This window comes from Adiantum capillus-veneris, chromosome 23 (assembly GCF_014529385.1).
Source record: "Adiantum capillus-veneris isolate H3 chromosome 23, ASM1452938v2, whole genome shotgun sequence".
In the NCBI taxonomy this organism is placed as follows: Eukaryota; Viridiplantae; Streptophyta; class Polypodiopsida; order Polypodiales; family Pteridaceae; genus Adiantum; species Adiantum capillus-veneris.
Window position 1 is genome coordinate 140,033,149 of NC_140953.1, and position 25,205 is coordinate 140,058,353.

The 25,205-nt window shown below is 43.8% G+C and overlaps 1 protein-coding gene across 1 annotated transcript in view; it reads left to right on the forward strand.

The window, feature by feature from the left end:
• The first annotated feature begins 272 nt into the window (after positions 1–272).
• The window catches only part of ASHH1 (SET domain group 26), a 48,032-nt gene continuing 23,099 nt past the window's right edge, over positions 273–25,205 (forward strand). Inside the window, exons 1-8 of the mRNA XM_086497430.1 lie at positions 273–500; positions 21,304–21,365; positions 22,778–22,842; positions 22,948–23,104; positions 23,188–23,274; positions 23,635–23,719; positions 23,820–23,913; positions 24,154–24,352. Of these exons, the coding sequence (XP_086353556.1) occupies positions 425–500; positions 21,304–21,365; positions 22,778–22,842; positions 22,948–23,104; positions 23,188–23,274; positions 23,635–23,719; positions 23,820–23,913; positions 24,154–24,352 (825 nt within the window). The 5' untranslated portion in view covers positions 273–424. The remainder of the gene's footprint in view (positions 501–21,303; positions 21,366–22,777; positions 22,843–22,947; positions 23,105–23,187; positions 23,275–23,634; positions 23,720–23,819; positions 23,914–24,153; positions 24,353–25,205) is intronic.

Consider the following 25,205-nt stretch of genomic DNA (forward strand, 5'->3'; position numbering starts at 1 on the left):
CTCAATTCAATTACTCTCTTTAGTAGCCATTTGTCATATATGGAGCACTATGGGACACAACTTGCTTCGTCCCAATGCTCATCAAGCTCCAAGCTGAGCTATTATTGCTGCTTATCAATTGGTTCTACTCATTTTCTCATGTCACCACAACAAAATCCAAGCCGATAGCAACAATCACAAGTTTCACAACCAACCAGCCAGCTGCACTCCAAAATCTATCAAATTATGTACGGCAAAGGCCCACCAAGCAAGACTAGTTGAAATTCAATCGTCCTTGAAATTCAAACGTCGACGGTCGAACGAAGAAAAAGCGCAGACCCCGCAGAGAACCGCAGCACATAGGCGATCCGAGCTAGGTGCGATGGAGTCGAAGCACGCGCAGCTGGACCAAGCAAGGTGAGTCCACTGTAAGCAACTCATCAACATGAAGAGGAAATCTGCGCGTGAGGTGCGATCCATTCGAAGACACGCTACGCGCACGAGGAGCTGGACCAAGAAAGGTGAGCACCCGAGAGAGAGAGAGAGAGAGAGAGAGAGAGAGAGAGAGAGAGAGAGAGAGCAGTCCTAGTAATCCCCGTGTCTCCATTTGAAATGGCTGCTGTATCTCCCTCTCTTTCTCTCATGCAGAGAAACAGAGCTGGAATTCTATCCATGTAAACACATGAGGATGGCCTGTCCCCAGGCAGTTAAAAACTGTATACAAGGAGCAGCCAGCCTAGTAAATATTGACACAGCCAAGCCACATGGGCATAAAATCAATTTTGGAAATTGACACAACTGAAGTCACAAGGCTATAAACTGGAAGACTTGAAACCCAGTGTGGATGGCTACTATCTGATGCAGCCATCACCCCCTTCGCCAACCGCTAGCTTCTCTAACATTCCTTTCTTGGAAGTGTTTGCTCAGAGGATTTGAGGTGCTGGAATCTCTCACTTCTCCTTTGTACTTCAGGAGAGACTTTTGCCCATGGCTCTGAACCAAGAGCCTCCAACTAGCATCAATGTTACTCAAAAACAGAGAAATAAACGGCCATTCGAAGATGAGGATAAGCGTGAAGAGGCCATTAGAGAGAATGAGTGGCATTGAAGGTTACTGAGGTGGAGCACACCCTGGAAGAAAGCCCCATAATGAACTTGTACAACTGCTAAAGGTGGCTGCTGAGGAACCACCCAAGGAGAAGCATCACACGGGAGCATAGCAAGAACCAATGAAACTCATGCCAGTGAAGAGGCTACAACAAGGTAGAGGTGAACCACCCCAAAAGAAAAAGAAAAATAGAAGCACAAAAAGAAAAAAGAGTAAGTAAAAAACATATCACGCTACCACACAATAGATCGTAGAGCAGTGACTTCTATTGTGAGGCGTGGCAAATGATAAATGTAACAAAGAGTCAAATATCACACTGATCCAAATACCACTTCTTTGCTAGCTGTGCTACAACTTAGTTCTTTAAGTCTTGGCTTTTTTTGTGGGTGGAGAGAGAGAGAGAGAGAGAGAGAGAGAGAGAGAGAGAGAGAGAGAGAGAGAGAGAGAGAGAGAGAGAGAGAGAGAGAGAGAGAGAGAGAGATGATGAAATGAAATTATTTAATAACGTCTTCAAAAGGCCAAAATAACCTATGAGACCAATTCATTATAAACTGGTGAATCTGATATCATGTTTGGGTACAAAAAGATACTAAAATGAATCTAGAAGTGCTACTAGCCGGAACTGTGTGGGGTATGTGTGATCATTGATACAATGGGTGCCCTATACAAGAGGGTGATATAGTGGGTGATGAATCCATCCTCATCTGTACTCTGGATGTCACAAACGGGTGACGTGGCTGCAGATACACACTCTCTTTCTCTCTCTCTCTCTCTCTCTCTCTCTCTCTCTCTCTTTGGCAGGCAGTCCCAGAAAATGCGCTGAAATTGCTGACGTGGTGCACTGTACGGAAATCCGAGAATTGCGAAGAAGGTGCTGACGTGGCAGGCCTTACGGACCCCGCTTTTTGCACTGAATGTTGTACGGAAATAAAGCAGCAAAATCCTACGCAAGCTGAAAATAAAAGCTTTTTGGGCATTCCTTTATTTTAAGAACTTTTTAAGAGAAGCTTTTGATTTTGAATCTTTTGGGGGCTTTGCTTTTAGCATCCCATGTAACCTTTATAAGAAACCCAAGAGGGCTCCCTCTGTAGAGCATCTGGATGCAGAGTCTGAGAGTGAGCACCCGCGGGAGTTTTACTTTGCTCAAAGATTAATATAAAAAGAAATATCGAAAGGGGCGCCAGTCTTTGGGGCCAATACCTCTTGGCACGGAACTCCGCCGGGCCGTTTTGCATCAATTGTAAATTTGTGAACTGTTTTGAAGTGAATGTCTGCTGTGTTGTGGTAGAATCTTGACTTGGAGTGTCCAAGTTTGTTACACTGGATGTCTAGATAGTACGGCTTGAATCCTCTGTTCTAGTCTCTATCGATGTTGTGAAGCTCCTTTCCTCAGTTGTGGGTGTCTTGATGTTCCTAACTTCCTAGCTCCAATGCTCGGTCAATGAGAGTACCGTGGGTGTGAATATGAGCTGAGCTTTGCACTGGTGGCTGCTCCTATGTCTGTCCAGCGTGTTGTGAGCCAGTATGTGTTCAGAAACAAGTATCTCCTCGCTCTCTTCTACTTCAGGTTGCTCGTCAAGCTCCCTGCGGACTGGCACCTCACCCCTAAAAGGTTTCAAGAGACTCACATGAAAAGCATTGTGAATCTTCCCAAGTATCTGGCAACTTCAGTATGAAGGATACATCGGTCATCTTCTCTTGAATCTAGAAAGGGCCATAGTATCTCATAATTAGCTTTGGAAAAAGCTGCTCCTTTCCCTTTCTTTTCCTGAGGCGTGCCTTCTCAAATTGTAAGAGCACCAATCATCTTCCTTCAACTGCAAGTCACGTCGATGTTTATCAGCTACCTTCTTATGCAAGCTATGCCGTGCTTGAGACTTCTCAAGAGCCTCGTGAACCTTGGCAAAAGCAGTATCCAAATCTCTTGTGTACTAATCCGCTTAAAAAATCTTATCTTTGTTGCTTAGAAATGGAGGAACCTTCTTAGCATCCTCGATTACTTCAAATGGTGCCTTCTTCTTGTTCTTACCGTGTCTTTGAGTCTTTCTTTGTTTCTTGCTCTTCTGTTCCTTATCACTTGAATCAGAGGAGCTATTTGAACTGTCAGAAGAGGATGAGGATGAATTAGAAACACCCTCAAAACGTACGCGCTTGTTTGGCTTTCGTGCATTTGCAAAAGAAGACTGACGACCCAAATAACCAGGGTAGTCTGCTCCTCGGTTGCGTCTCTTTGAATGCTTCGTGGTCCTTAATTTTTGGTTGACTGATCGTTCTATCACATCATCAAGTTCATCTTCAGTGTTCACCGCGGGGCAAGTGGTTTCTTTAATGTCGATTTTAAAGGTGAGTTGATGGTTGTACACCACCGAGTATGCATTTCGTTGATCAGATGCTTGGTCAAAGATTTTGCATACTGGGATCCTTCGAATATTGGAGCATCTGCTTAGCACAAGCATCAACTTGCTGTTGACGCTGCATCTCCATTTGTTCATACTTCGTGGGCCATGGTGGCCCGTACTCTTCTTCTGAATCGTCAGGATCCGGTTGTCGTCCATTAGAAATTTTCGTACTTTCTCCCGATCCGGAGTTGTCGGGTGGGTTCGTCTGATTCTTGCGGGATTCGTCACCTGAATCCATGTGTCGTCGTAAAATGGATCGGATTTTCCCGATGGAATACCATTGTAACAGACTTGGACACCCCAAGTCGGAAATCTGGCACAACACACGAGAGTATCACTTAAAAAAACTTCACAAACTTTATCACAATTCGATAGAGTGTTGGCCCCAAAGTCTGGTGCCCCTTTCGGTATTTATTAATGCTTGAGCAAATTACTAATTTTGCGGGCCCTCTTTGCTTAGTGCTCGTCAACAAAACTGAGTGGAAGAGTGGCCTTAGGTACATTTAAAGGCCCATGGCCTTTCAAAAGCAGTACATGAAAAAGCCTCAAACTCAAAAGCTTTAGGTCCCAAGAGCTGGCATCACAAATCGTGAAAATCCGTACGTTGTGCCACGTTAGCATTCGGTGCGTTTTGCAGCGTCCGAACAGCCTGCCATGTGAGCCGGTCAGCACGATTTGCGGAGGTCGTGCCACGTTAGCAGGTGCGCTTTATTTCTTTAATTTCCTTTGTGTCCCCATGGGCCCCATCGGACGGGACTCCCATAAGACAGGACAACTGTCACAAATGGGTGACATGGCAGCAGACCCCGGACACTGTAGTGACACATAGCATTAGACCCGGACACACTGAAAAGCGCTGATGTGGCAACTAGCGGAAAATTCGCCGCAAAATGCGCTGACATGTGGACGTGGCCGGCGTACGGACAACTGTACGGATTTTCCGCTTTTCAGGCTAGCTGTCGTACGGATTTCTGGAAAGTGTGCTGAGATGCTTTTGGGGCTTGAATGCTTTATTTTCTAAAAGCTTTTGGGCCCAATGCTTTTGAGTAAGAAGCTATTGAGTTAATGCTTTTGGGGCTCTGCTTTTGGGCATCCCTTGTATCAATAAATAAGTGGGTTAGGCCTCACTTCTCTGAGCATCTGGACGCAGAGTTTGAGAGTGAGCACCTACCCACTCTCTTGTACTTTGAACACAGATTAATACAAAATGAAATACCGAAAGGGGCGAGGCATGGAACTACGCCGGGCCGTGTCGACTCAAGTGGGAATTGTGAACTGTTTTGAAGTGAATCTCTGCTGAGTTGCGGTAGAATCTTGACTTGGAGTGTCCAAGTTTGTTACAGTGGTATCAGAGCGCGGCCGATTTCTCTTCTACCGGGAAATCCGATCCTTTTCACGCGGCACTTATGGATTCCAACAACGAACAATCGACTCTCTCTGCATCTGGGGATGCGGGAAGAGATCACGAAGAGGATTCTCACAAAGAGTACGGCTTGCCTCAGCCTACTCAGGCAGAGATATGGAACGTCGACAATTGGTTGACGATACGACAAAGATGATGATCAAACTTGTGAAGGATTCAAAATTTGCAAATTTTTTGACTCAGACATCCTTCGACGAAGTGCACTCCCAGTGGTAGAAGGCCACAGAACCACCCCTCAAAACAGCACTCAAGAAACCTCTCCGAGGATGTTTACAGAGCAAGAATTAAAAAGAGGTGGTTGATACACGAATTACCCAGCTTTTTGACGCGAACAACAAAGCCAAAAAGCACGACAAAAAGCAGAAGAAAGGAACTAACTTCCCAGGTTATTTGGGTCGTCAATCTACTTTTGCCTCGGCAAGAAAGCAGAAGAAGCATGTGAGATTTGAAGGAGTATCCAGTTCTTCTTCTTCTTCTTCTTCTGACAGTTCTTCTAGCTCTTCTGACTCGAGCGAAGAAGACAGGAAAGGGAAAAAGAGAAGCAAAAAGCAAAGCTTTGGAAAGGGCAAGAAAAAGGCAAAGAAGCCTAAGTTTCACCCAATTTCTGACAGTTCTATAGAGGACTCGTCTCTAAATAGTTCGGACTCCGATTATCACAGATTTTACAAAGAAGAAGCAATTTTATAAAGCCAACCAATATGACTTTCTCGAGGATAAAAGCTAGAAAGTTCGAGAGTTTAAAGAAGGTGGACAATCAATTAAATTTGACACTTTTTCTTGAGGGAAATGCTCGAACATGGTGGTCCACTCTTCTATTGAATAAGAAAGCGCCAATTAAATGGCTGAAATTTAAAAGTCTTTTTATTTCTTCTTGGCTGACTTAGGAGTATGAACGAGACATACGAACTGCTTGGAATTATCTTCGGATGACCAAGAAAGATACTTTGGACGCATATTGCGAGAGATTTTGGAGCTCTTTTCTACCCGCTTCTTCATTTAAGAAGATCTTGTTTAAAGAACAGATCGAGCGGTTTAGCTGCGGACTTCCTATAGAGATCCGAGATCACTTCTTAGAACAAAAGTCAGATTCTATTCAAGAACTGATGAGTCATGCGAAACGGGGTTTTGCCATACATTCAGGCAGTCTGACTTACCCCACAGATGAGATCATGACGCAGAGAACCGAACAGACTTCTAACAATGAAAGTAGAAAGAAGAAGAGCCCCCAAGAAAAGAAAGATAAGGATGCACAACCCCGGCTCACTCTTTGAGAGAGAGAGCCAACTACATCAAAGAGGGGAAGTGTTTTGGACGCGGGGAACTTGGGCACATCTCCGTGAAGTGCCCTAAGAAGGCACATAAAGAACAAGGTGAAGAAAGGCAAGAGAGTTCGAAAGAAGCTGAGGAACGTGGACGAAAAGGCAAGATGAAAGCAGGACTGGTTCCAGATTGCATGGGTACTGACCCAAGCACGATCGATGAAAGTACAGAACTTTGCCGAGCTTGGGGCAAAGTGAAAGATCAAGAAGCCCTGATTTTCTCTGATGGAGGAGCCAAGGGCAACTTCATTTCACCTGAATTGGCGGCGCGGCTCTAGATTACACCCGATCGGATGGGACCACAAGCAGAGGCAGTTCTAGCGGCACCCGGCAAGGACGTGGCCATTACACTTGTCATTGGCAAACTTTGGTTGCATTGTCAGGGGTATTTGGAGCACGAGGACTTCTACATAATGCCCTTGGAAGGTTGTGATGTTCTCCTGGGAGTCCCTTGGTACCATAAGAACAATGCCATGGTCGGTTATTGGGCGAAGAAAGCGACAGACTACTGAAAAGGGCCGAACCATTGTACTTGATGTGAAACTTAAGGGCGACTCTGTCCTTACTGTATCGGCTTAGGCCGTTTCGAAATTAATGACCAATCTGTTTGTTTACTCGATCTTTTTCAAAGAGTTGAATGATGAACATAGGACAAATATGTCCGACCTTGATAAAGAACGCCAAGATTTTCTCCACACTCATGCCGGTTGCTTTTCAGAGGGCCTGCTAGGCAAGCTACCATCAGCTCGTCGTGAGGATCATACCATTGATCTGATACCTGGAAGCACACTACCGAAGCGGCCACCTTACCGTGTGAGCCGAGCCCAGAATGAAAAAATTATGAACCAAGTGAAAGACCTCCTGGAAAAGTGTCTTGTCCAGCCGAGTACTTCACCTTACTGTTCTCAGGTGTTGTTCGTTTTGAAGAAAGACGGATCTTGGAGAATGTGCATTGACTATAGAGCTCTCAACAAAATCACCATCAAGAACAGATTCTCGATTCCTTAAATCGATGATATTCTTGACCGACTACAGGGATTCTCTTGTTTCAGCAGGATCGATTTGAAGAGCGGATATCATCAAATCCGAATCACGATGGGAGATGTCTACAAGACAGCTTTTCGGGTGACCTTCAATTTATTCAAGTTTTTGGTGATGCCTTTTGGCCTTAGCAATGCTCCAACGACCTTTAACCGAATGATGGACAAGATTTTCAGAGAGTACAGATCTTTTGTTGGCACTTGCTTTGATGACATTATTGTCTTCCTTAAGGATGAGGCAGAACATAGAGAACATCTGCTACAGGTCTTTCAAGCATTGCAGGATCACAAGTTGGTGATCAATGCAAAGAAGAGTTAATTTTTCCCACCAGAGATACACTTTTTGGGACACATCATCTCAGCAGCAGGAGTGCAGATGGACCCGGTCAAGATTGAGACTATTCGTGCCGGCTAACTGTAATTGGTTCCTAGTCCGAAAAGGACCACTATCCACCTGTATGAAATAACTTGCCGGACTAAGGATAAGGGAAGTAGGTGTGTCTTGTATGGTACAGTCTCCACGGATCAATCTGGAAGACGATGCATATGAACTACTGCTCGGATGCACTGGGAAGAGCAACCGTCACACCGCAAATCAGAAAGACGAGGCAACCACTGAAATGGCTAAAGGAAAACATCCGCCAAGATACTAACTGCATTGTGGGCTAAAGCACACCATCCAAAGCCACAAGGAATGGGCAAGGAAACCAAGAACTGGAAGACACCATGCGTGAATGGAGCACTAGTAGTCGACTGAAAATAATAACATGACTACTGAAAATAATAACATGGAAGCCCCCTCTGAAAGAGAAGTATCCTCAAAAGTATGCCCTGAGGTAGCGAGTAATATATACCTTCATAAGTTTAGAATAGTCTGAACTCACGAATTATAAGAGGGAATAAAGCACTCATAAAACTATAAAAGCAAGGGACACGAGAAGAAAAAAATAAAAATAAAAAAAAACCCTAAATCACTTTATTTGCTATGAAACAAAACTAGATAAAACACAACATTATTAACATAAAAATGTTTTTAGAAAGGGATACGCAAAATAAGTTGATGCAGCTTACTTGGCTAAAACTTAAACAAGTACTCAACTTTAAACAAAAAAGGAAAAGACATCTTAAAACCTTTATCTTGGAAATCAAACTACACACAACTTCTAAAGGAACAAATTCTTTAAGTCCTAACGTAAGCTAAATATGAAATCGGAAAATGTATACTACTACAAACCTACGAAGAAGAGGTTGCAAATAACCAAAGGAGTACAAAGATCCAAACTTGACAATATATGACTCAACCCGAGCAAACATTGTCACTGAAAGCTCAAGGGCTGAAGTTGAGAACTCCCCAAGATAGGAAGTCCTTGCTCAATCCTGGGAAAAGAGAAATCAATGTTGAGGATACCGTGTACTGCAGGAGTTACTGAGAGACCGCACGTACCACCCCGGATGGTGTCCTGGCAGGAGGTAACTTTATTCTTTGTTTGAAAAACACAAGCCATGTGGCTGCTGTCCACCCAAAAACGCAAATGCGAGGTGATGAAAACGCTGTTGTCCAGCGATTTTCAGCGTGCTCGTACACTCTCAGTATGGGTTCGGAGCGGTGCAAAGGGTGTAGGGAAGGTTATTCTCTGTGTGCACAGCCGTCGGAGGGCTGAAAACAGAGAAAACAGCAGGGGGTAATGGCTGAAATCTGATGAAGACGGAGAGGATACTCGCAAGCAATGCACCAGATGCAAAGCCGGGTAGGTGGTGGCGAGATCCGGGACCCAGAAGCTGAGCTCTGCCCTCCTGCTGCATCGCCCACTTTTGCTGCACTTTTTGGCACCAAAAACCTTCTGTTTACTGAAAAAACAAAGGCTTGATATCAAGGGTACCCTAGGTGCCGAGCAACTTGTGCAAGGTGTCAACGACACAAAGTGACCAATAAAACTATCGAAAATGGGTTGAAAACCCAAAAACGCAGGTCTGGCTGAAAAACGCAGATTGAGCAGAGGAGGTTTTCGGCGATGAATTGATCCCATAAATGAAGTGCTAGCATCTTGATGCAAAACGCAGGTAGAGGGGGATCCTCTGCGACGAAAAAGGCAGATCTCATCGTGCGCTTGGTTGTTTGCAAAACGCTGGCAGAATTTGCATGAAAACGCTGGTCTTGCTGATCTTGGGAGGAGAACCTGATGAGGAATGCGCTGTCCCAGGCCATGGAAAGCCTAAGCTGCTGATACCATTTGAGAGTGCGCGTGTGTGTATATATATATATATATATATATATATAGAGAGAGAGAGAGAGAGAGAGAGAGAGAGAGAGAGAGAGAGAGAGAGAGAGGATATGGTGAAGAGGGGGCAATCAGTTCCCCATGACTACCATGAGCAGAAGACCCAAATAATCACATGTGTATGGAAGTGGGTACCCCTGTGGCCCCATAAATAGGTACCCAAGGGGAGGTAGGGCAAGGCCTGATAAAAATCCCCACGATTCAACAGAAAAATGATATATGGAAATATATGTGGGCGCCCGGATAAAAGTGGGCGGCCGGCCCCAAACTCGAACGGTCGGACCAGGTACAACCTAGACTATGGGTGGCCAGCCCGGAGACATACTAGCCGTGCAAGTATGTCCTATGTGACGATTAGTGGTGCTAATCCTATAATTAAGACTTAAAACTTCATACTTAAGATCAAACTGAGACTCAAGAGACTGATTGTGTGTTTGATTGTTTGAATGATTGCTTGAAAACTGAGTACAATAGGCTCCTTATATAGGAGACGAAGAGACACAAATGAAAACACACATCTCATGGTGAAAAGACGCGACTTTAGACGTAAAGAGACATCCTTTCAGCGAAGAGTTGCAACCATTGGACGAAGAGTTGCAACCGTAGAGCGAAGGGGTGTGACCTGTCGTCGAAGGAGTGTGGCTTTTGGCGAAGAGGCACATCTCTTGAGCGCAGGGTCGTGACCATCCAAGCGTAGGGGTTCTTGGCATGGCACTTTGCCTATCTGCAGCTGGGAGTAGGTGTAATACTGTAACATAGTCACAATCGTGACATTCCCTCCCATTTAAAATGAGAGCCTCGGTCAAAGAAATGACTTTTGATGTTGATAGAATTATGGAAAAGCATTGAATCGCCGAAAATCTTCAGTTTTTGAGGTATCGGAAACCTTTGTCTTGAAGCTTTGCTTCTTTCAAAATCTTTTCGCTTTGACTGCTAAATCCCTGTTCATTGCATTATGCAAAGACTTTTTTGAGGAATTTGGCATAATCAGGTTGACTGCAACAAGAGATTGATCTTTAAATTCCTTCATGTGATATAAGAATTCTGGTTCAAAATCTTCCAATAATGTGAAATATTTGGTGAAGAGGAAATCTTCTTAAGGCACTCTTCATATGAGGTAACTTCAACTTTGTGAATCAATGAAGAGGATTTTGGATTGAGACTGTAATCATCTTCCAATAACGAATCTCAAAATTCTTCGGAATCGTCTTTAGAAACTGCCACTTCATGACTTGCAATTGGCATATCATCATCCAGCAAAGAATCAAAGAAAGCATAATCATCTCTTGACTCAGAATCTGCAACCAGTGTCCTATCTTTGTATGGTAATGAAGTATCACTTGGAAAAACTTCTTGCTTGAAATCACCTTTTTCTTCCTCAATTGATTCAAGAGAAGTTAATGAATTCAAAAATTCATCAATTATAATTTTTGCATCCGCATTGGAGATCATATTTTCTTCATAATACACTGTATCATGTTGTTTGACTTGTACACGTGAGGCTTGAATCACTCGTTCCGCATGATAAAGCCTATGTAAAATCAGTTCACGTCCATCTTTGAACAAGTTGATAGTACGTCCTCGAAAGTTAATTGTTGGATCATATCGGAATAACCAATGCTGACCAAGAATCATGTCGTAATAAGATAGAGGCATGACTTCAAAATCCAGTTGATCTGTATAATTTTGAATACCGAACTGCAACTGTCAAACTGTCTCATCACAAGTTAAAATTGATCCATTTGCTAATTCCACATCATATAAATGAGATGTCTTATGAGTTGGCAAACCAAGCTGTCGGACTATCTGAGTGTTGGCGAAATTATTCGTGCATCCGCCGTCTACCAAAATATTGATAGAGCGACCATTGAGAGTTCCAAGAAGGCTTAATTGCTTTGAAAGAGGCTTCAAAACTAAAGAATTGCACTGAGCATGCTTCATAAGAATAGCCGTATCTTCTGAGACATGAATTGTATTGACCATAGATTTTCCTTTATCTTTAGCAGAATCTGGTTGTTCACAATTCGATGATGTTTCCGCGTTGGAATTTCTTTTCAAATTAGACGGATTTGGTCTCTTTGGACATTGATACCATCTATGGTCACCACCGCAAATTATACATAATCCTTCCTTCCTTTGAATTTGAAGAAGCATTTGACGAAGAGCCTTGCTGAGTATTGGAATGCCGTCTTGAGAAAAATGACGTCCTTTACCACGATCAAGTGGAGGAACATTTGAGGAAGGTCTGCTTTGAGATTGTCGATCTTGAGAATAGAACCTTGAAGTTGAATAAGGCGCTGTGGCTTGCTGTTTGAACTGAGATTGTGGCTGTGACTTTGGCTATAGCTTTCTCTATGATTGCGCTGTGAAAAGTGAGTGTTGTTTGAAGATCTGTCACCAGGGAGAAAATTCAGTGTAGGGCGCCGATTATCGCCAAGACGCTCCACATAGGCAATTGCAACATCCAAGGTGGTAGGGTTGTATTTGTGCACATCGTACTTTAGGTTGGGTTCGAGTCCATCAATAAAGTTGTGAAGTTTATTAGAGGGACTAAGGGTCTCTATCTCCAGAGTTAGCCTTTGGAACTATGTGATGTAGGTGGCCAAGGAACCTGTCTGGCTCAGGCAGCCAAGAGAGGACCGGGCATGAAAATCTGCATTGGCAGGTTCAAACGCCTCGCGAATAGCACGCTGGAATTTATCCCAAGAAGGTGTGTGTTTACCATCAGCAACCCGTCGTTGCCGCCAAAGAAAGCTGTGTCCTTGAGTAGAGAACTAGCAAGTGCAACTTTTTTACTCTCGACCAAATCTGTGTTTGATAAGTAAACCTCCGGTTTGAACAGCCATTGGTCCAGCACGCGCTTGTCCCGGCAACCTTTATAGGGCTCATGCAGTTTAACATCGAGTTTCTTCTTCTGTGCAACATTAAAATTTTTATAAAGTAATTGAAGTTTGCGATTGTCTACCTCATCGGTTGGATCTGGTTCGTTTGGTTCGTCCACTGAAGCTTTGGAAGAAGGTGGTGGAGAAACAACATTAATTGTCTGAGACCCAGTAGGACGACTTCGAGAAGTGTTTTGCGTGTGCATATGATTCAAGCGAGTGTGAAGTGATGCGAGGCTTGTGGAAAGTGTGGCCATCTACTCCTTGATAAGAGTAAGGGCATCATTAGATTGACCACCTCCGTCCTGAGAATTCGGCATGGTTACTCCTCAAAGGGAACTCTCGAATAGGTGCAGGAGCAGGTTCTGGGACAGGTACTCCAGGAGCGGAGACTATGTTCGGAAACGGGTTCCAGCTTTGAAGTTCGGGAATTAGGAATACTTATCACTTCGAGTGCAAGGGAGGTTTTCCGGGAGAGCACCTTCGGGAATCTTGTCTACGGACAAGAGAAATGGGACCGGAATATGAAAGTCGCCGCCGGCTATGATGGCAAAAGTCTCGCGCACGCAAAGTGAACACAAGGCCAGGGCAGGAGAGTGGGACAAAGGTGACGCTGGCCGTAAACGAATGCTTGAATTCATTTTGATTTGGTGGGCTCTTTTTAAATTATAAAGTTAGTTTAATTTTTGGGGTTTTAATCGATCAAGTGAGTGAGTTCACATGGGATTTAAAATAAGGGGTTCTGTGCCCGGTCAATAGCATTATAGCGGCATACAAAGTGGGTTCAATATGTAATTCAGTGCTGCTGAGATTTAACGTAAAATAAAGGCCAGCGAAGGGGAACCCAGCCAACGTGAAACTGAATGCGTTAAAAAAAAAAAGGGCCAGCGAAGGGGAATCCAGCCAGCGAAATGTTAGCAAGGCTGCTATTTCAGCCCACAAAGGGGTGCGCAAAGGGGCACGTCTCCTTGGGGAAAGGATGCGAGCATGGGAGAAGGTGTGGCTGCCTGCCGGGTCCGTGCCCTTTCACATGCTTGGGTGGGAGTGTGGGTTCAAGAGGTATCACCCGAGGGAAGGGACACGCGAAGAGTCACAACCAGACATTCACCGGGTACGCCATACAAACATATTTGTGTTCTGTTCTTTTATATATAGAATTGGAGTGATAAAATTCAAGTTACCTCATATGGTCGTATGTACCATCTTTCTTCTGCTTCCATGCAACTCAAGGAAGGGGATAGAGTGTAGCAGTGAGGGTGAGAGGCTCACAACCTTCGGGTCCTAGAAAAATTTTGCTCTGATACCACTGTGAGGATTAGTGGTGCTAATCCTATAATTAAGACTCAAAACTTCATACTTAAGATCAAAGTGAGACTCAAGAGATTGATTGTGTGTTTGATTGTTTGAATGATTGCTTGAAAACTAAGTACAATAGGCTCCTTATATAAGAGACGGAGAGACACAAATGAAAAGACACATCTCATGGTGAAGAGACGCGACTTTAGACGTAAAGACCCATCCTTTCGGCGAAAGATGCAACCATTGGATGAAGAGTCCCAACTGTAGAGCGAAGCGGTGTGACCATCGTCGAAGGAGTGTGGCTTTTGGCGAAGAGGCACGTCTCTTGAGCGAAGGGTCATGACCATCCAAGCGTAGGGGTTCTCCTTGGCATGGCACTTTGCGTATCTGCAACTAAGAGTAGACGTAATACTGTAACATAGTCACAATTGTGACACCCTAGACCTGTGAAGCAGCAGAGTGGTATAAGTCTTACAATTTTAGAAACTCGAAAGAGTTTATAAATCCACGTGGCCTCGAGAGTTGTTTTGGATGAGAACTTTGCATACCTTTTTCCCTAGAGGTTTCAACTCGGAAGGAAAGTCATGTAGAATAAGACAATTTACCACAAGAAACCTATGCCTTGGAGAAGGCATCCCAAACCTGAGTTAGTTCTTCCTTCAAGTCAATCTAAAAGAAGTGGATTTCTAAAGGTTCTTGTTCAGATTCACCTTCTATCCCTCGAATCAATTCGTTTGTCTTGCACAACACTTATTCTTATGGAGTACAAGGTCTCCCTAGGTCTTCAATCTCTAGAATTGAGAGTGATGGCCCTTCTAACCATAGAGTTTTTGCATATAGGGATTACAAACGGAGATCGATTTACCTATCTAGATGCATGGAGCCGGGTGTTCTTTTTCTTATAAAATTATTTGAGAGGTATAATATACGGATCCTTTTTTTTTTTCGTTTTCTTGTGTCCCTTGCTTTTGTAGTTTTATGAGTGTTTTATCTCCTCTTATAATTCGTGAGTTCATACTATTCTGAACTTATGAAGGTTTATATTGTTTCATGGACGAGGATATCTGCTACAGACTCCGAGCTCGAACAATACATGGCCGTTATACCATCCAATCACTACCCCCGAAAAGACGTCCGAGAAGTAAAATGCTGTCCGCTGAAAGTAAATCCAACTCTAACAAGAATCTCCTCAACTAAACTGTCTCACAAGTTGCACAACCAGCATTTGTAGAAGGTACTTCTGTTGAACGCTCAAAGAGAATGCATCAAAACTGAGGGTAAAGGCATAGACTACTTGTATCAGATTATGTCCCAACTCTCAAGTGCTCCATCCGCGAGGAAAGACTCGGAAACCTGCACCTCCCGTCACATATCACATGCCAGAATCTCCAAGCAGCTACAGGAAGTCCAAAGGGTGCGGACAAGAGAGGCTAATGAGAATTCAATTTTCCAATGATGAAGAACCAAAGGACTGCACCAATTACCATATATCATGATGAACCACAAACTGTATCTGAAGGAACTTAATTTGAATTGAGAGTGAAAATTGCTATTGATCTTTATCTATCTGGAACACATCCCAAGAGAATATCACAACCCTCACAAAGTGAATCGAGAACCTACCTCCAAAAGAAAGGAACACACAAAAGAAAGGAACACACATCGATATTGAGGTTGCAGCTAATACGACAAGATCTAGAGACCTTGCACCCAAGCTCTGCAAGAGGAGATTAAGGTGCTCTAGAAAGCCACCAAAAAGACTGTAAATCCTGTCCGTTGCTCGTGGAACTACTATAACTAAAAGGAAGTTTCCATGGAAACTGACTCCCAAGCTGGCTCCACATCCCTCTCCCAAAGGTAGAACATCCGGACCATGGATAACTGCCACAAATCTCCTCAACACTATCAACGTGTGTAAGTGGATCACCCATACCTTTGGAGCCTGGAACGGTGAAATCAAATCTAGGAGAATCGAGAAGACCTTCTCCCCATTGTGAAGAATGCTTGAGCTAATTGTAATTGGTTCCTAGTCCAAGGACCACTATCCACCTGTATGAAACGATATGCCAGGTTAAGGATAAGGGAAGTAGGTGTATCCTGAATGGTAGTCTCTAGGGCCCAATCCGGAAGACAAGGCACATGAACTACTACTCGGATGCACTGGGAAGAGCAACCCTCACAACACAAATCCGAAAGACGAAGCAACCACCAAAGTGGCTCTACAAAACATCCGCTAAGATACTAACTGCACTGTGGGCTAAAGCACACCCTCCAAAGCCACAAGAATTGAGCAAGGAAACCAAGGACTAGAAGACATCGTGCATGGCAACCGGTAGTCAATTGAAGATAATAACCTGGAAGCCCCCTCTGAAAGAGAAGTATCCTCAAAAGTACGCTCTGAGGTAACAAGTGAATCAATCCCATGTCGGAATAGAGCAAACACTGTTACTAAAAGCTCAAGGGCTAAAGCCGAGAGCTGCCCTCAAGATGGGAAGCCCCCTTCTTGCTCAATCGTGGAAAAAGAGAATAAGTACCACCATAAAGAAATCTGAGACAACCCTTAGTAAAACTCCTTCCTTTGTAACTAAATAGCAAATCTGAATCTCATAGAACTCTAGACTCAAAGAGAATCAGACCATTGGTCACTCTGGCATTTTACTCTGTCGGAGATGCGGAGCAGAGCCACAAGAGCAAGTGTCACGTGACATATCCAACCCTATGTGTCTGTGGACAAGCTACAGCATAACAGGGTTCAATCAGTCCAGTCAGTCTAGATTAGTAGTGATCTGGCACTTTTGTGAGTCTATTCGTAGACCGTGCATGCCCAGTCACTTGGCATAGATGCACATCCTCTGGTTGCACACAGCATGATCATCAGTATTCCCTTCAGAATCCATCAGATTCATTAAGGGAGTTTTCTAGTGCATTTAGCCTATTTTTCCTATTTTTGGTTATTTTCACTTTTTATTTTTAAGCGACTTTCCAACTAAAGTAGGTAGGGCAATTTTGCTAAGTTAATATATAAGCAAACCCAAGTTTACACAATTGGGCAGATGAGCAAGGAGCATAGCAGGCTTTTCAAGCAACAGGTGTTCCCTCCCTCTCTCAGCAAGATCCCAGACCTAGCGCCATCCCATCTCCATCCTTGGCGTTTTTCCCCCCAGCAAGACCATCACCATCAATTCCCCTGCTTGGCGTTTCCCTCTACCCAAAGGCAGCCTTTCCCTAGCGTTTACTAACGCTAGCAACCTCTGCAAGGGATCAACGTTTTCAGCCACAAAAACGCCAGCAATGACCTGCAACTCTCAGCGTTTTCAGCCAGTGACATCAGCCCTAAAAACACAGATCTGCAGCAGTCAAAAACGCAGATCTTCAGCAGATGAAATAGTAGCAGATCAGCCCTAATTGGTAGCAGAAGAACCCCCAATTTCAGCCCATAAAAACGCAGCCAAAACAGTCATTTTCAGCCACCGAAACAGTCCCGAAAATCAGCAGTTAGAAGACCACAGATTTCAGCCATCAAGTAGTCGTCGTCACCACCGTCGTCGTCATCGGCATAGTCCCAGATTGCATCAGTCCATTGCTGGTCATTGTACCACTTTGTGCAATCATAAGTAGACGACTCGCCGACGAGAGTGGGGCCTTCGGAGGAGGGTTTTACAACGTCTCTGGTGTCGTATCTCTCTTCTCTCTCTATCTCTCAGTCTCATACACTTGCACGCACATTGTCCATTCACCTTGTTGTGATCATAGCACTTTCCATTAAGAACGGAAGGCTCTACCTTCCATAAGAACAAAAAGGAACCTTGAGCACAGTTCGGAGCACTCATCTTGAGCAAAGCGCAAACATTCATCCCGCTGCACCTGACATTGGTATTAGAGCTTTGGCAGTGTTCTGTATCACTCAAGGAAAGAATCACAAGAATCACAAGAATTTTTTTTGCTTGTTGCGGTCGCACGAACCCAAGTTCGCTTGGGCGTGTCGATTCCTAATCGTGTTTTGTTGAAGAGTGACAGGAATCTCAAGAAAGAAGGGCTTGTCCAGCCTCCCCTTGCGTCTCTTTTCACTCATTGAGAACGGACTGTGCACTTAGCGGCCGGCCAATCGACGTGAGGTGGGAAAAAGCAACCTTGGTGTGAGCGCAAGGCCGCCAAGGGATGCGCCCGCGGAAAAGAGTAGAACTCGGGTGAAGAGAAGATCCTTCTCAAACGCGGTTTGCAAGTGAAAGAAAACCTCAAGAACCCAAGAACCAAGACCCGCAAGAACCCAAGTTCCTCGTAAACTTAAGAACCCAAGACCCCCAAGAACCCAAGTTCCTCGTGAACTTAAGAACCCAAGACCCACAAGAACCCACAAGAACCCACGATTGCGGAATGGTCATCACTCGAAGCGAAATGGATACTTCGCTTGGAGGTGATGAGCATGAGAGAGGCGAAGAAGAATTTTCCCCACCAAGAGGTTTTTCCGACCCTTCCCCATCTACGACGCCGATTGCACTAACTCCTATGGAGGCTTTTGACAAGAGGATGATGGACAAGAAGTTAGAAGACAAAGCAAGAGATGCCGAACGAGAAGCAAAAAGAAAAGCCTACGAAGAAGACATGGCAGCCATAGAGCGCCAGTACCAAGAAAGAATGGCAGCCATAGCGCGTGAGAGCGAGCAAGCACGCTTGGAAGCCAAAGCAAGACAAGCAGAATATGACCGCGAGACCACAGCAAGAATGCAAGGGATGTTTCGACTCTTTGCTCAAATGCAGGCACAGATTCAACAAGATCGGGAAAAGGAGACTCTCTCAGTCTCTTCTTCTCCAAAGCAAGACACACAGGATTTGCATGATTATAAGAAGCATGATGAATTGAATGATAATGATTTGCATGATGATTTGAATGACAATGATAAGCATGATGATTTGGATGCCAATGATTTGCATAATGATTTGGATGACAATGACAAGCATGATGATTTGCATCATCAAGATGTGATTTCTCACGAGCATGATGATTTGCATGAAGATGATGTGATTGTTCACAAGGATGATGTGTTAGTGGATGCTTTTTCTAGCGAAGCTAACCTCGTCGTAGATTCTATCAATCACGAAGAATCGATCTTGGCTTTCGAGTCGAGGTCCAAAGAACTCCCACAGGACGATTCGATCATTCAGGAAGAATTGATCTTGGCTCTCGAGCCTAGGTCTAAAGAACCTTCACAGGCTCACAGGAAGTATTATGTGTTCGCATGATTGATACGCACGCATTGTTCGAGTGTTTCATTCGTGATCGTTTCCTGTATTTTAGTCAGCATCATTATGTGATCCTTTTACTAGGCATGACATATTGTATGTTGAGCACGTTTCTCTCATGGATGAGCACGAATGTATGCGGATTTTTCATGAAAAGCTGAAAAGTATGTATGTCAAGAAGTCACATTCCATGTCTCTTCCTTGGCATGACACAGTTTCCGAACGAGCACATGGAAGTATGCGCACGAAGCATGGGCATTTCCGTTGTGAATTGCCAAAGTTGATTGATTTAGATCATAAGAGAAAGATTCGATCTCATTGTTTGCGTGTGTGTGGTGAACGGTTTGGCACTCCGTCTATTTGTTCATCTACATTGCATGCACAGTCTTTTAGGAAGACAAGATTTTTTCCACGCACTTACATGTAATGGGTATGTTCATGTTTTTGTGTTGGAAATGGTTTCAGGAATTTTCAGCCATGGAGATTCTTGAAGACGAAAGAAGCATGACAATTGACGAAGTTGAAGCATTAAAGGAGCCACAAAAGACTTTGTGTCGCTTTCGGCGTGGCCCAAAGAAGCAAGCATTGCAGACCTTTATGAAGTTCAAGTACTGCCCGACCCTCACATCATAGTGGGTCGGCGAAGAGTCCCTTCCAGGATTCCGGATGCTATCGGCGATCTCCCTCGACGCCATACAGTTCGGTACCAGTACCTCACTTTGAAAAGGAGGGGATGTTACGTGACACATCCAACCCTATGTGTCCGTGGACAAGCTATAGCATAACAAAGTTCAGTCAGTCCAGTCAGTCTAGATTAGCAGTGATCTGGCACTTTTGTGAGTCTATTCGTAGACCGTGCATACCCAGTCACTTGGCATAGATGCATATCCTTTGGTTGCACATAGCATGATCATCAGTATTCCCTTCAGAATCCATCAGATTCAGTTAAGGGAATTTTCCAGTGCATTTAGCCTATTTTTCCTATTTTTGGTTATTTTCACTTATTATGTTTAAGTGACTTTCCAACAAAAGTAGGTAGGGCAATTTTGCTAAGTTAATATATAAGCAGACCCAAGTTAACACAATTGGGCAGATGAGCAAGGAGCACAGCAGGCTTTTCAAGCAACAGGTGTTCCCTCCCTCTCTCAGCAAGATCCCAGACCTAGCGCCATCCCATCTCCATCCTTGGCGTTTTCCCCCCAGCAAGACCATCGCCATCAATTCCCCTGCTTGGCGTTTCCCTCCACCCAAAGGCAGCCTTTCCCTAGCGTTTACTACACTAGCAACCTCTGCAAGGGATCAGCGTTTTCAGCCACAAAAATGCCAGCAATGACCTGCAACTCTCAGCGTTTTCAGCCAGCAACATTAGCCCTAAAAACGCAGATCTGCAGCAGTCAAAAACACAGATTTTCAGCAGATGAAATAGCAGCAGATCAGCCCTAATTGGTAGCAGAAGAACCCCCAATTTCAGCCCATAAAAACGCAGCCAAAACAGTCATTTTCAGCCACTGAAACAGTCTCAAAAATCAGCAGTTAGAAGACCACAGATTTCAGCCATCAAGTCGTCGTCGTCACCACCGTCGTCGTCATCGGCATAGTCCGAGATTGCATCAGTCCATTGCATCGTCATTGTACCACTTTGAGCAATCATAAGTAGACCACTCTCGCCGACGAGAGTGGGGCCTTCGGAGGAGGGTTTTACAACGTCTCTGGTGTCGTATCTCTCTTCTCTCTCTATCTCTCAATCTCATACACTTGCACGCACATTGTCCATTCACTTTGTTGTGATCATAGCACTTTCCATTAAGAACGGAAGGCTCTACCTTCCATAAGAACAAAAAGGAACCTTGAGCACAAGTCGGAGCACTCATCTTGAGCAAAGCGCAAATAATCATTCCGCTGCACTTAATAGCAAGATAAAGAAATACCGAAAGGGGCGCCAAGTTTGGGGCTAGTGCAGTCTGGGGGTGGAACTATGTCAGTCCGTGTCTCGTGTGGATTCTCCCATCTTCTGTTCAATTGTTTGAAGTGGTAAACGTCCCCCTTAGTCTGTTCTTTTTAGTTGGCACGTGGTGCCCGTTCCATTACAATAAGTCTTTCTGTATATGCTATTTTAATTCAAAAGGTTATGAAGGATAGGCTGATAGGTTATTTGCAGCCCCAGATTCACGCATATTATTGAGCGTCATTTAAGTTTGTTAACAGCTCAAAGCTGGTAGCTGTTGTAGTGATACAAAATGTATGCTTGATTGATTTAATCATGATTTCATAATGGAACAGCAAGCACACATGCTTGAAAGAACGTGAATTTGAATTTCTCTCATGATATCTGTAGGTTTACGCTCAAAGCGAGTTGCAAAGATAAAGGGAAATATTGTTTCCTCGCCATCAGAGCAGGTTTAGCCTTCTGCCTTGTAGGTTTCCTGATTGGTATTATGATTTCCTTTATTTTTGGTGATTCAAAACTCTCTCTCTCTCTCTCTCTCTCTCTCTCTGAATATCCTTGATTCATGGACTTCTTAAGGGGAAAACCCCCAAGGTTGAATACAAAGAGCATAGGCGGTTACAAACAGAGGGGTAACCACAAAATACGTGCGTGCGCACTCTCTCTCTCTCTCTCTCTCTCTCTCTCACTCAAAAGAAAAGAAAAGAAAAAGGGGTACAAAGTATTACAAAACAAGTAGACGGGGGCCAATTATGATATAGCTAAAAGCCATGTAACAAGATACAACTGTAGGTGAAAAACCCTCAAGATCTCCAGATACACAAAGATGAGGTGAAACACCAATGGATCAGTAAAAGTATAAACACGTGCAAACAGTGAAAATAGGAAGGTGAAGAGGCCAAGACGTCATCCTCTTCTAAGGCGTCATTCTCTAATAGCCTTTTGGACTAACCAGCGGCAAATACCACCAGGACAGCATAAAGTTGGACCACCTTCCATACTAATAGCAACAGCCAATAAAAACAAGCAAGAAACAGGCAGACATGCAAACAAACACTCACACACACTCCATATACAGGCAACCGTGCAGAACACACGCACAGGGAACAAACCTGCAATTTGGGGGGGGGGGGGTTCCGAAGACTGCAGTGGTCCAGAACTGCGAACCACCTTGGAGGAAAGGGCAGCACACATGCACATGGCGAGGGTGGTGCAGAATGGACTTTTCATTTTCTAGAGGTCAACTAGAGAAAGAGAATCTTAAATGTTTCTTGAAAAAATGTTTTAAGGGAAGATTTTGTATTATTATTAGATTCCAGACATGTTTTCTGGGATGGATTATTATGTTTGCAATCTGATACTTTGCACATTATGACTACAACCCTTTTCGGCAATTTGTGAGATCCAACCATGTTTAATTTTCTGTACGTGCTTCAAAATCTTTATTAAGGCTGTCACAGTGGAAGATGTTGAATCAGTGAAATGTTAATGGCTCACCGTGAGAGTTTGGACAGTCTCGTTCAGTAGACGTTGATGATTAATTCGATGATGGCCATGATTACAGACTGGGTACAAGGCAAAATATTGTGTTCTTGAGTTTTTGGTTGAAGCAAATCATTGCATTGTGATTTTGTTAGACGTCCTTCAACCCCCCGTAAGATGAGTCTTTCTGGTCTTCTTTAGTTTGAGCATACCAATCTTCCTTGCTTCACTTTACAGAACCTGGGATCCTCTACGTTAGGGTCAGATTTTTCTAGTTTCTGCTTGTCTGAGCTTTACTGGTGCAGGTAATTGGAGGGTGCGTGCTCTTTTCAATTTGTGATTTTCAGCTGGTTGCGTATAACTGAATTTGGGCTTTTCGCAGGTGTCTGCATCAGATTCTCAATTGCTTTATACACACATTGAATGCAATGAATTTATTCATCGTGGGTAAGCTAGCTTGTGGATCTTAAACATTCAACATATCATTCGACAGCCTGTTTGTTTGGCACTGCCTTTCCTCACATCGGGCAACTCGTGCTAGCTCAATAATAGGCATAAGCAGCTGGTGGATGATGACATACCTGTATGCTCGTGCAAATTGGTCAAAGGTGACTCAGAATCTGCTTGTGGAGACCGGTGTTTAAATTTTCTGACAAGTAACGAATGCACACCAGGATTCTGTCCATGCGGAGAAACATGCAAAAACCAGGTGTTTTTCCTTGTAATTACACCCAAGTGTTGTTTTTAAAAGTGCTTTATTTTCTTAGCTTGGTTTCCTCTCTGTACCTGCAGCGCTTTCAGCAAAGAAGATATATCAACTCAAAGCTGGTGAAAACGGAGGAAAGGGGCTGGGGTTTATTAGCTGCTCAAGATGTGAAGGTTAGTCTTCTTGAACTTTAAACTCACGGCCTTTTGGTAAGTGAAGCTTATCATTAAACATGTGATGAAAGTGGCCAAATGAAAAACATGCCAATCAGTCGTCAATTTTTGGCTATTGCATCTTTTGTCAGCTGCTGGCCATAGCAGATTTTAGGGATTTGAGTTATCTCTAAGCTCTAAATCCTTGATTCTAGGTTCAGTGATCTATTATGTCAGGGCCAGCTTTTGCCAAGTAAAAGTTTAATGTCCACTAGCACCTGGCTGTTGCTTGGTTGCCTTTTATTGTTTTTGCTTCCTGATAAAGGATGCGCTGTTAATGCTTATCAACTTCAAAATGATTGGAGTCTTTCTGCAACACAGATGGGAGAATTTGTGATAGAGTACTGTGGTGAGGTCATCTCATGTGAGGAAGCAAGGACGCGCTCTCAGACGTATGAAGTTGAAGGTAAGTTGGTAACCACTGATTGAAGTTTTGGCTTTTATTTTCTCATTTTCCGTCTCTTAAATTTTGCCCGTGTGTATTAATTTACGTTATGATTATGCAGGATTGCAAGATGCTTATATCATTTCGTTGAGTGGCTCTGAATTCATAGATGCGACTAGGAAGGGAAGTTTGGGACGCTTTATCAACCACTCTTGGTGAGTCTCTGCAAGGATGCCCCTTGTTCTCTCCCATGCAGACCTGTTTTTGATCGCTTCCCACATCCATATTGTGCCTTTTATCGCATTGCCTTGCTACATGTTTTCCTGAGGGCCACTCCAAAGTTTTGTGATTTATACAATGCAATGTCGTGTTCACCTTCAGTTGAAATTGTAAGAGGAAACTTCTACTATCTCTTTGATATCTCACTTAACAATTGCTTTCCTGCGATATTGCAGTGATCCCAACTGTGAAACTCGCAAGTGGACTGTGCTTGGAGAAGTTAGAGTTGGAATTTTTGCCAAGAAGGACATAAAGGCTGGGACAGAATTGACATATAATTACAATTTTGAATGGTATGGGGGTGCAAAGGTTAGGTGTCGTTGTGGAGCTACATCATGTGTAGGATTTCTCGGAGCCAAGTCGAGAGGATTTCAGGTTTTGCCTTTGCAAACTTACTTGTGATAACTATTTTCTCAATTTGGGTGCTGTTTTCTGGTAATAACTTGTGAGCAATGTAGAGAAGTGTCAAAGTCGACGATGTGGAAGCGAAGAGCTAGGGAGAGAATGCACGAGAGAGAGAGTTTGTGAAAACACCCAACTTGGCAATGAATTAGATGATTATACAATGAGGACAGAGGTGCCTTGTATATTTATATACTAACTTGGGGGACTTCATGTATCCCCCTCAACAAATTGCCCTACCCAGACTACAATCAAATAAGTGAAATAACCACCTAAAAGTTAAAGTAACTAATGGGACCACATTGGGCATTCACTTGAGATGCATAAACTTTAACACCCTCTCTGCAGCTCATATTGGACATATGTAGGAAGACCAAGTCAATAAAAAAGCTACCGTGGACACCCCAAGATCCTTCTATTGGATACTCCTCAGATTTGCAACCACCAACCTGTCACTGAACTTTGGAACATACCCTGTTCATAATCTGGCCAGCAACAATGGTATGTCTGCAACACATCCATAATGTTTTATATATGTCGCATTGGTTCCTTGCTAGATGCAATGTGCCTTGAACTCAAACACACGGGTTCAAACACCAATGAACTGAACTCTGACACACGGGCTCAAATCAAGTATTGGGAGCTCCATTGCCCCTCTTTGCCGCTCACATGCCTCTCTGTGGCCGAAGCATGTTGCAGGATACACCACCGGGCTAGAAATCGTGGATAGAGAGGCCACTGTGGCAACCGCCACGTGTGCCATGCTGATTTCTTGGACGCACTACCTCTGTGGTCCTCGTCAAGCTTGCCTTTGCCTTTGTCCTGG